This window comes from Microtus oregoni, unplaced genomic scaffold, assembly GCF_018167655.1.
Source record: "Microtus oregoni isolate MIOR12 unplaced genomic scaffold, Mior012 000011F_ref0000422, whole genome shotgun sequence".
NCBI classification, from domain to species: domain Eukaryota; kingdom Metazoa; phylum Chordata; class Mammalia; order Rodentia; family Cricetidae; genus Microtus; species Microtus oregoni.
This window is the reverse complement of record NW_024543070.1, coordinates 21,256,519-21,269,117: the sequence shown is the minus strand read 5'-3', so window position 1 is coordinate 21,269,117 and position 12,599 is coordinate 21,256,519. Positions and strand designations below refer to the sequence as shown.

Sequence of the window (12,599 nt, the reverse complement as noted above, 5' to 3'; positions counted from 1 at the left end):
ATAATGCTAATTATTCTGTAGAAAATTTATTTGCATGTATCAAATTTATCACTTTATATCTGATTACAGGGTAATAGCAAAAATATGTAAAAATTTTTGAAAAATCAGCAAGAATAATCTATTAAGATTTTTAGCTCTTTGTTGTTGTGGTTTGAATCAGAATGACCCCTCAGAGGCTCATAGGTTTGAATATTTGGTCCCCAATGGTGGAACTGTTTTGGAAGGATTAAGAGGGTTAGCCATATTGGAGGAAGCGTGTCATTGGGGAAAGCTTTGGAGTTTCAAGAGCTCAACAGTTTCCATTTAGCTCTTCCTCTGCCTCCTGCTGTGGATCAGGATGTACAATCTCAGCTACCATACCCTGTCTGACTGCTGCAATGCTCTCCATTGTGATGGTCTTGGACTTACCCTCTGAAACCGTAATACCCCCATAAACTCTTCTGTGTATCAGTTGCTTCGGAAAGGAGTATCTTAACACAGTAATAGAATAGTAACTAGCACATTGGTATAACAATTACATCTCATTAAGACTGTTTAGGGTTGCTAAAATCCTCAGTACGCAAAGGAGTCATCTATCATATCTTTCTTTACAATCTTTCTGCCTCCTCTTCCACATAGAGTCCTGAGACTTGAGGGGAGGAGCTTGATAAAGACATACCATCCATACATTGTCCAGTCATGGGTCTCTGTGCTAATTGTTATTTAGTGCAAAAAGAAGCTTCTCTGACGACGGTTGAGTGATGCACAGATCTATGGGTATAGCAATATGTCAGTAGGAATCATCTTATTCTATGTTCTTTTAGCAGAATAAAAGTAGTAAGTTCTTCCTGAAGACAGAAATTTCTGTCCTGCCCAGTCCTGCAGCCATTCAGTCCCAAAGAAACGCACAGAGGCTTTCGGCCGGTAGCCATCTTTCAGTAACTTGCCAACATGACAAACACAAAGGGAAAGAGGAGGGGCACTTGCTATGTGTTCTCTAGGCCCTTTAGGAAACATGGAGTTGTTCCTTTGGCCACGCAAATGCAAATCTACAAGAAGGGTGATATTGTGGACATCAAGGGAATGAGCACTGTTCAAAAAGGAATGCCCCATAAATGTTACCATGTCAAAACCAGGAGAGTCTACAGTGTCACTCAGTGTGTTGTGGGCATCATTGTAAACAAGCAGGTTAAGAGCAAGATTCTTGACAAGAGAATTAATGTGCAGATTGAACACATCAAGCACTCGAAGAGCAGAGACAGCTTCCTGAAGCAGGTGAAGGAGAACGACCAGAAGAAAAAGGAAGCCAAAGAGAAGGGTACCTGGGTTCAGCTGAAGTGCCAGCCTGCTCCACTGAGAGAAGCAAACTTTGTGAGGACTAATGGGAAGGAGCCTGAGCTGCTGGAGCCCATTCCGTACGAATTTATGGCCTAAAGTACAAAAAAAAAAATAAAATAAAAGACCTGGACCCACCTATCCTTCCTGCCTGCCTCTGGCCAATCAGCATTTTATTAAACCAATGTGAGTGACAATCTTTACAGTGTACAAAAGCATTCTCCCATAGCCTCTAGGGCTTAGGTCCATGACCTATCTGTTCTGAGGCTCTTAATCACTTTAGCAATGTCAGGTATGGGTTCTGTCTCATGGAGTGGGCCTTAAATCCAATCAGAAAGTGATTGATTACTTCCACAATATTTCTGCCACTATTGCACCAGCATATCTTGCTTCAGATCATAGGGTTTGTAGCTCTATGATACTGACAATTACTTTTCTCCTCTGGTATCAGACAAAATACCTTCTAGCACCATGAACCTTAATCAGTAGGGTGAAGCTCCTGGTTGAGCACCAGCTAAGCTTCTCCAGGTACATTGACATACGTAAATGTTTTCCTAACAACAACGCCTTACTGTCAGGTTGTGGGAGGTAACCAGTAACCTTGGCAATAGCCTGTGTGTGTGTGTGTGTGTGTGTGTGTGTGTGTGTGTGTGTGTGTGTGTGTGCTTGGTTTGCCAATGGTTCAACAAGATATAATCAATTTCTGGAACTGGTGATGTTAGTTGGTGGCATAGGATATTAGGTAAGGGCCTTGTCTCCTCCGTCATATGGTGACTTCATTTAAACCCCATTCATATATGTATATGTTTTAAAACACTTCTGTGGAATTATGCTTCCATATGGCTTTTCAGAAGACGTTCAGTACAAGTTATCTCTCTCTGACTCCCTCTTTAACTCTACCATCCTAGCAACATTCTCATTTAATCCTCCTATTCTAGTTTCCCTTTTATCTCTTTTTAACACTATATTCTATTTCTCTTTCTTTTGTGGCTATTCTGAATGAAACAAACATATATGAATAAAGAAATATAATTTAAAAATTTTAAAGACTTTAAAAACTTTTATAGAGTTGTACTTAATGACCTTTCTTTTGTGGTTTAGAAAACCTATAGGAGTTACCTAGCAAAGATATAAAATCTCCCATTTTTTTTTCTAGTTCTTTCCAAGTGTTTTGCCTGTTTTTCCTTAGTTTTCTATCTAGAAAACCTTATACTCATTTACTAAATTATCCCACTTGCTCCCACTAATTTTAAATAACACCTTAGTTATAATGTGTCTCAAGTTATTTTCTAGATTTTTCTCAGAAATAGTTTTGTAAAGTAAAAATAACAGGTTTTTCTAGATTCTATATCTGTTTTTAGAATGTGCAAAAGATGTTGGTATAAATGCAAAATGGTACAGTTATTATGAGAAACTGTGCTAGTACTGCAGAAAATTATAGCCATGATTGCCACGTGACCTAGCAATTCCTGGTTGGCATGTACCCAAGAAAACTGAAAGGAGGATCTCACAGAAATATCTTCATGTTCAAGTTTACAGAAGAATTATTTGTAACAGCCAAGATATACAAGCAGCATAATTGTCCCTGGGCATATGGATGAATAATGAAAATATGCTATGTTGATTAATTTCAGTTGCAGTTTGACACAATCTAGAGTCACCTAAAAAGAAGGCCTCAATGAGGAATTTTCTAGATCAAGGTGGACTATAGGCATGTCTGTGAGGGATTGTCTTGATTATATTAATTAACATAGGAACATCATATGTAGGTAGAATCTACATTTGACAGGTAGAGTGGTCAAATTTATAGAAAAAGAAAGCAAAAGAGTGATTGTCAAGGGACAAGATAAACATGAAATTGAGAGATTGTTTTATTGGTGTAGAGTTTCATTTTTGAATGATGAAAAATTCTGAAGACAAGCTAAATACTTTAAACATACTTAAAACTATTAAATTATAAACAATGTGCTGTTAAAATGGATAGAGTAGTAAATTTTATTTTATATGTATTTTACTTTTGCCACAAATAAAAAACTAAATAGCGTTATATCAAACATTGATCAGGTCAACTAACATGAAATTTTAGTGGTGGTGTGGGCAAGTGCATGCTCATATGTAGCTCATATCCTTATAAATGGTTTCCCTCATCTAAGTGGGATAAATTCCTAATATCTATCAAAATTGTTAAACATAGAAACTTTTTGCATAGTAGTTGTGCCTTTTCAGATTCTTCCCAGAGATAAATATTGATTTGAACTTCTGATAATACATATGAAAAGCATTCATTTTAGTGTTTGATAAAATCAGATTTAATCAACAATTAGAAATAATTTATTATGTCTCCCAGCAGAATACCAATTAAATGTGTTAATGATAAATGTACACAGTAGAATACACATAACTATAAAAATAATGGACCACTCAACATGTTCTTTTGTAAGTAAATTGCCTCTGGGCATTGTGTTCAACACATGTCAATAACTTAAAGTTTTAGAAGCCCACAGCCAGACATTAGTTGAAACTCAGGGAAGAAGCAGAGGAAGGATTGTAGGAGCCAGTGGGGTCACAACACCCCAAAAACACAACCCACAGAATCAACTAAGCAGAGCTGATTGAGGCTCACAGAGACTGAGGCAGCAACCATGGAGCCTGCATAGGACTATGTTAGGTCCTATTATTATTAAAGTTGTGCAGCTTGATCTTCTTGTGGGACTTCTAACAGTGAGAGTGTGGGTGTCTGTGACTCTTGCCTGCTCTTAGGACCTATGTCTTCCTTCTGGATTGTCTCTTACAGCCTTGATATGAGGGTTTGTGCCTAGAGTTTTATTTCATTTTGTTATGCCTCTTTAGTTTGAAATCCCTAGAAGGCCAGCTCTTTTCTGAAGGGAAACAGAAGAGGAGTGGATCAGGGAGAGAAAGGAGATGGGGGGGGGGCTTGCTGGGAGGAGTGGAGGGAGAGGAATATGAGGTTGGGATTTATTGTATTAGAAAAGATAAAATAAAAAGAAAAAAGAAGGCTGGGCGGTGGTGGCACACGCCTTTAATCCCAGCACTCAGGAGGCAGAGGCAGGCGGATCTCTGTGAGTTCGAGGCCAGCCTGGTCTAGAAGAGCTAGTTCCAGAACAGGAACCAAAAAGCTACAGAGAAACCCTGTCTCAAAAATCAAAAAGAAAAAAGAAAAAAGAAGTAACATTCCTATCCAAACTATTTTCAGGGGTACATTTTTAATCGCTATATTGTGATAAGACACTTCTTGGAACGGAAGAAATCAGAATATTCTATCAGTTTGTCTGCCATGTTTTAGTTACTAAAATGTAGAGTGTGTCTGAAGAATAACATGGCTAGCTAGCAAGTGACTTCTGTGTGTCTGCGTGAGGAACAAGGAGAGTGACGGGAAGGAACACTTCGCTGAATATTCCTTAATATCTTCCCCTGGGTGTCACTTACAAACATAAGCCTTCTTAGAAATAAATAAACAAAAGTGGTACTTAAGCATCAAATGTGTTTCTCTTCTACCCTCCAACACCCACCTCTTAGCAGGGGCAGTCTCCCAGCCTTCATTTCTTGTCATTACCTGGAAATTATGCCTCTGTTCTGAGTCCCCTTCCTAATGTGAAATCTGCAGGACCAGTGATGAGTTTTATTCCATCCTTTATGCCTTTCATTTTTCTTTTAAAAAAATGACCACATCTATTCAATGTAGCATGGTACTGCAGGATACATAGACAGCAAAATCATTATAATAGAGAAATAGGAACATATCCATTATTTCATGTTGTTGCCCGTTTATTTGTGGCAAGATCAGATAAAATATACTCAAAGGTAGAAGTCCTTAATATGTGATAAAATTGGGCCGTTCTAATTCTCAGTGTCTGAAAATTTTTAAAAATAAAAATAATGTATCTCAATATAGTCTATGGAAGCAAAGGAAAAATTATTTTTTGTACAAGTTGCAAACAACTGTGATAGACAATGTGACAGTATGCATTAAAATGAAGAGTGCATGTTGGGTTAGGCTGCTTGTTCATTTCCCAGCAGCCCAGACTCCCGAAATAATCACACAGAAACTGTATTATTTAAATCACTGCTTGGACAATCACTTAAGAGTACTGCCAGCTAACTCTTATATCTTTGGTTAACCCATTTCTATTATTTTATATTTTCCACAAGGATCGTGGCCTATCAGCAAGGTTTCAACTGGTAGCTCCATGGTGTCTCTTTGACTCCACCTTCTTTCTCCCAGCATTCAGTTTAGTTTTCCCTGCCTAGCTCTACTCTGCCCTATCACAGACCAAGAAAGTTTCTTTATTCATTAACCAATAAAAGCAACACATATACAGAAGGACTTCCCATAGCAAGTGCACACATTCTTTTACCAAACAAGTACACTTCAAGAGCTTTATCTGAGAGATACACCCCTCAAGAACAAGTAGCTCCTATATGTTGATTGAATGTATCGCAATGTACAGAGGGGGTATTTGCTTCTGCACAAGCTTGTGATTTACAGGACTGGGCTGTGAGACCAAGTAATTCATTCCTTTAACTGCAATGATGTGTGGTCTCTCATGCTTACAGACACGTGGACTCAAAGAAATGAAAAAAACTCTCAGTTACTATTCATGGAGCATTGCCTAAGTATTAATGGTAATATCTAAACATCCAGCATTCCACTAAAAACCTACTAAAATAAGGAAGCGATTTTATAAGCATTGATAATAATCTCAAAATTGTAGTGTTTATGAAAAGAACCGAAGTGCAAGTGGTTGTGTACAGTGTGCTAACCTCTGTGTAAATAATTTTGAAATAAGTCTCTAGAGATATGCACAAAGAAAATGTAGCATTGGTTATGAATTTCCCCCTTAAGAAGGAAACTAAGAGGCAGGAGAGATGTTTCAGTGTGTAAGTGCACTAGCTAATCTTTTTTGTTTTGTTTTGCTTTTTGTTTTTTGAGACAGGGTTTCTCTGTAGCTTTGGAGCCTGTCTTGGAGCTAGCTCTTGTAGACCAGGCTGGCCTCGAACTCACAGAGATCCACCTGCCTCTGCCTCCCGAGTGCTGGGATTAAAAGCATGCGCCACCACCATCCAGCAGCACTAGTTAATCTTGTAGAGGACCTGAGTTCATTTCCTAGCACCCACATGAGGAAGAGAACCAACGGTAACTCTGGTTTCACGAGACCCGATGGCCTTCTCTGAAAGCTTCCTCAGACACTAGACATACATATGGTACATAAACTTACAAGCAAGAAAAACACTCATATTCATAAAATGAAAATAAATAAATCTTAAAAAGAGAAAACAGTGAATTGACAAAAAATAAGAAGGGAGAAATCAAGAATTTGATGAGAAAGTGTCTCTGAATATCATTTTTTACCACTTGAATTTTTAACTAGATACTAATAATTCCCACTTGAAATCAAAGTAATTATTTTCTTGATGTGAAAAATATAAACATGATTAGAATGATGTCAGTTACATATGAACCGGTTTAATCTTTTCTATCTCATAAATTTCCCTTGCCTAATCTAACTAGATAACCAGTTTACTTATTGTCCTTTCCTTCCTCTGAATTAGCAATTTGCAGGAGTGTGGTGTGTGTGTGTGTGTGTGTGTGTGTGTGTGTGTGTGTGTGTGGTCTATGTAATATCGCAGGCTGTAGGGTCTCATCCATCACTTCAGCAGATTTTTTTTTTTAACTCTGGCCTTTTTTATTAGCTTTGGAACTTGTTCTGCCAGACTGAACTAATAACTGGGTCCTTTCAGAGCTCTGGTTTCTGGCTCCTGGGATTTTCCTGGGACTGATTCATATTCTACCTAATTCAAAACACTTCTTCCTGTGAGTACTTTAACAGCCTTTTCCTTCAGTTAATAGGATGTGAATCAGAACCAAGTAAATTCCCCTAGATTAGAGTAAGCTTTTTATTTACACATTTTAAAGTATGTTATTCTTTAAAATATACAGTAAGAGTTTGGCTGGCATTTTCAGGAGGGGTGCATTTTAATTGGCTCAGAGCAAAGAGGTCAATTTGATATAGAGAAAAACTAAGAAGTCATAAGATTGTCCGCTATAACAGAACCTTATACTCATTTCTCTCTTTCAGCCAGCGTCCTAGTAGAATTTTCCAAACATGCTACAAAATTCTGCCTATGTGTCCTACAGATCTGAATGTATAATAATTAACCTATTAGGGAGAACAGATTCCCCCTTGTCCACTCTGTCCTTCCACTTAAGGGATGTTAACCGACTCTCCACACCAGCAGCACTGGAAATTCAGTCTAAATTACAGAGCTGCTGCTGCTGCTGCTGCTGCTGATGGTGATGATGATGATCATGATGATGATGAATCACCTGGTCTTTGATGGACAATCTACTAAATTGAGGGCTCTGACTCCATAGTACTGAGAATAGGGATGGGTGAGGTTATGTGCTTCAAACAAGTACATAATGGTGCCAGTGCACAAGGGGATTGATAATCAGAAAGGCATTGGAGTGGTCTTAATGGCAGAGAGCGACAGCAAGCAGTGTCATTTACAAGCATGGGCAAACACACTGGACACAGGAAACACAGGGTCAGAATATACAGCCACACAAAGAAAGTTCATGGAACGGAAACAGAATAGCCTTTTGGTTCAAAGCATGCAGTCTGGAGTCAGATAAACTTTATTGCAAGTCACAGCACCGTTGTCTGTGGTCTCTATGACCTTAGAAAGTAACCTAATCAGACTAAACATTCATTCTTTTAACCCTGAAAAATAATATTAATAGATTCAACCTTATGATTATTCTGACATGTTTGTAGCCAGGAAATGGCCAGCTGTGGACAAACTCATAGTTTGACCTCATAGAGTGGTTCTGAATTATAAAATGTACAATGTGCATATTATAATTATAACATAGTGTCTGACACCACATAGCAACAAGATACATTCTTGTGTTATTTTATTCTAAGACACGTTTGTGTGCACATATGTTACATATACGTTTTGAGGAATGAGGCTGGGTATGTGGCTCAGTAGTAGAGTGCTTGCTTATTATGGCCAATGCTTTGGGCTTAATCTGAAAAGAACCAGGATGGGAAGCAATGGCTATTGCTTGTCTATTACCATCTGCGGACCTACTTGCTTCTCCTAGTTCTTCTGTCAGTGACTTTTGTAGAGCTGCTTCGCCTCCCTGTGATCCCATTGCATGCCTATAATATATGTATGTAGGAGTTCCTACTTCATATCATTATTGTAATATTAAGCTAATATTCTAAGGTACTTACAGAACCTAGGACATAGAAAATATTATATAAAAAGATAGATAATCAGGAAGATGAAATATATAGACATATGGTAGATAATAGGCAGGTCCACACATGCTCTCTCTCTATCTATCTAATCACCTTGGCCTAAATAACCTGTAAGTAATTGGTTAACTTCAATAAATCACTTAATATTCACAGGTGAAACAACTGGTTAATGATAAAAACAAGACAATGCTTTTTTCCCCCTTATTTTTCTTACTTTCTTTTTCTATTTTTGAGACAGGGTTTTGTCGGTGTTGCCCTGGCTGTCTGGAGCTCACTCTGTAGACAAGGCTGGCCTCCAGCTCACAGAGATCCGCCTGCCTCTGTCTCCTGAGTGCTGGGATTAGAGTTGTGCACCACCTCTGCCTGGCTAAGACAATATATTTTAATGTTGTTCCCTTTCTCCTGTCCATCTTCACAGTGGTGAGGAAAAAAAACTATAAAAACAACTAGAATGTCAAATGTGTTTTGAAAATTCTGTTATATTTTTTATTTTCTTTTATATATATGATTGTTTTGCCTGCATGTATAACTGTATGCCACATGTGTGCTTGTTGCCTGCAGAGACTAGTGAAAGACATCAGATCCCCTGGAACTGGAATTACAGATGCTGGGAATTAAACTCCAGTCTTCTGGAAATGCTGTGTCTTGGTCACTTTTCTACTGCTGTGCCAAGATACTATTAAACACAGAGAGATCTGGCGCTTAATAAAAGGAATCCCACACTAGCTTAGAACTAAGAAATATACAGGTATTTATTAATAGATAAAACTTACAAATCAGGATTCTCTGTGTGAACAATGGATAAAGATGAGATCCAAACAAACCAAACTAGCAAAAACCTGGGTCTAGGGGGAAAGGCAGAGAAGAAGAGGGCCAGACTTGCTTCAGCATCCAGGTAAATAGTCTATTAGGCCATGCCCCAGTAGGCGGGTATTTGTTAGCTATACACCTTCCCGCAGCATACTATGACCAAGGTAACTTAGAGATAAAGAGTTTCTTGTGCACTGCAGTTTTAAGGGGGAGTCTAAGACCATCATGGCAGAAACCATGGCAGTAGGCAGAGGGCATGGCACTGGAGCAGCAGTAGAGATCTTATATCTTGATCAACAAGAGAGAGAGAGAGAGAAATGGCCTTTGAAACCCCCAAGTTTTCCCCAAGTGACACACCTCCTCCAACAAGGTCATATATTCTAATCCTTCCCAAACAGTTCCACCAACTTGTAACCAAGTATTCAAACCTATGCACCTTTAGGGGCAATTCTCATTCATTCCACCACAAGCAAACAGTCCTTGTAACCAATGAGCTGTCTTTCTGGATCCACATTTATTTATTTTCAGGTTAAGAAATTTGATACAAAGGAAAAAGGTTTCTTAAAATGTGCACATGGCACTGGAATAAGAAAAGTCCAAGAAAGCCACTTGAAGCCTCTCGTTGCTCTCATCATCACCGGACCCTCCCAGAAAAGCTCTAAGTAGGTGCTACCAGGTGACAGAATCTACTGCTCATTTTACTGTTTCCCTACTTTAAAAAAAAATCATCCTCGATGAGAACAAGTCAAACCAGGTAGAATCTATGAGGTATACTCTCTGTATTTGTATTTTAGTTTCCCATGTTCTGAAGTCATATAACACCAGTCTGGGACCTCAGGACTGATATTCACAGGTTTAGATACAAATAGTTGGCCATTCTGAACATCATTTAAAATATTGCTCAGAGCTACTGTCTCTTATGAAATGTTTTGTAAGAAGCAGTATAATTCAGAGAAAAGCAAAGAAAGCACTACTGATAGGGAGCAAAGCTAAAACTAAGGGAAGCAGTTGCACAGCTCTTAGCGCCTTTAGATATCTTGGCTGACTGACTGATTCGAGTTCATAAGACTTGAAATAGGTAAAGCTAGAGTTAGTGGTTTTCTAAATGAGATGTACCCTACAAGATATCATGGATGTATTTTACAGTCTTCCTTGGTTTGGGGCTGGAAGGTTTATCCTGCTCGTCCTGTAAGGGTAATATGTTACTGTTTGTGAAGGCAGGCACAGCTGAAGAATGACCTTGTAGCCACAATTCTATTAGCCAAAGAAGAAAGAAGTTCGGAGGACAGCTAATGATCTCCAACATCCAAACATGATATCATAAAATAATACTTAAGTGAGTCATACTGAAAATTACAAATCATGAAAAATAAGTCCTCCAATTCTACCATTCCACAGCCATAAAAATTGTTTGTAATGAATAATTTAAAGTCATCCTCTTGCTCCTGTCTTCTGTGTCCTTCAAAATATACTGATATCAGTATTTCCAGCACTCCACTTTATGCTGATATTCTGCACGTACTTCTAAAAGACTGTTTACTCAACTTGTCAGAAACTGAGATCACCGAGGAGACAGTCCTCCACACAAAACTGTGGGAACTAATTTTGCCTCTGGGTGTATTTGTAGGAGTTTAGCTTGATCAGGTTTACTGAAGTGGGAAAACTCACACTATAACTGGACAACACCTTTCCCTAGGCATGAAGTCTTGAGCTGTCTAAAAGAGGAGAGAGTGAACTGAGTAAGCATTGATTCATCCATCTCTAATCCCTGATTACGGATATTACATGACAAGCTGCTTCAAGCTTCTGTTGTCATGGCACAATGAACTGTATTTTAAGCTATAAATTGACATCAACTTCCGTGGGTTGCTTTTGTCAAGGTATTTTCTCAATGAACAAAGAAATTAATGATGTAAACTTAAAGATACTCTACTAGTCGACTCAGGACAATGCAAATTTGGACAGCTACTTTGTAACAGCTTGCTCATTTGAGGAAGGCAAAGCATCTGAGCTAGAGTCTGTATACCATGACCAAGATGTAGTTGTTACTAACATTCCAACAGGTACCACATTAATATTTTGCTACTTATGCTATGTGTTTACTTGTTACAAAACAGGAGTGCAAATAAAATGAAGGCCACTATCAGGACAGCAAAGCAAGAGTTGGTCTAGGAGAGTAGCAAGGTCCAAAGCAGATATGATACCAAAAACAAGGCAAATGAGTGGAGGTCGAGTTGAAATAATTAAAAGTAAGCATAGAGGCAAAATGGTTTGATGTAGGGTGAACTTGGGACCATGTAAGAAACTTGATTTTAAAATTAATAGATTGTATATAAACAAAGCCTGAGTTTAGGGAAATCACCAATTTTGGTAATAACTACTCTTAAGGAGACAGTGTTTAGGTCCATGAGAGGAAATGACAGGCAGTGTAGAGAAAGGCTGACTAATCAGGTAACCATAGGGAGAGTGACAAGGTAGTTGAGACAAGAAGTAGGGAAAAAGGAGAAAACCACATCCTTAAGACAATGCATATCCAGTGTGCTGACGTTTTGGTGTGATCTCTGAATTAGGCTGAAGTATAAAGTTGATGTAGGGTGACATTCAACCCCAAATAATCCTCATCGAACCCCAGCTTCTCCTCCTCTTACCCACATGACAGTCACACCATGTTTGCCTGTAGGGGAAAGCACATCACCAGCAAGCGTTTGAAATGAAAAAAGTTAAAAGAATGGAATCCGAGAAGAGAGGAAACACAGGAACCAAGCAACATCTCAGTGCTCATTGCTGAGGATGAAAAGTGAATCTGAGAAAAGAAATTCTAAAAACCAAATTAAAAAAATAGGAAAACAACAAAATAGATCAACTCTGTCACGGTCTTACCATGTTTCCTTTTTTATTATTTGTTTTGTTTTTAAGACAGGGTCTCTGTATAACCCTGGCTGTTCTGGAACTCATTGTATATTATAGATCAGGCTGGCCTCTAGCTCAGAGATTCTTGCATGCCTCCACTTACGCCGTTATCAAATATTTGTGTGTGTGTGTGTGTGTGTGTGTGTGTGTGTGTGTGTGTGTGTGCATTGTGAGAGCAGGCAGAAGACAACTTTCAGAAGTTGCTCCGTCCTTTCACTGTAGGTTCTCGGGGTTAAGATTAGATTGTCAGAACTGCACTGTCAGCACTTTCCCCAC

The 12,599-nt window shown here is 38.6% G+C and overlaps 1 protein-coding gene across 1 annotated transcript; it reads left to right on the top strand.

Annotated features, from left to right (window-relative positions):
• Positions 1-930: 930 nt before the first annotated feature.
• On the top strand, positions 931-1,413 carry LOC121453674 (60S ribosomal protein L21-like). The gene has a single exon (XM_041660596.1). The coding sequence runs from the start codon at positions 931-933 to the stop codon at positions 1,411-1,413; it is 483 nt and encodes a 160-aa protein (XP_041516530.1).
• Positions 1,414-12,599: the final 11,186 nt, after the last annotated feature.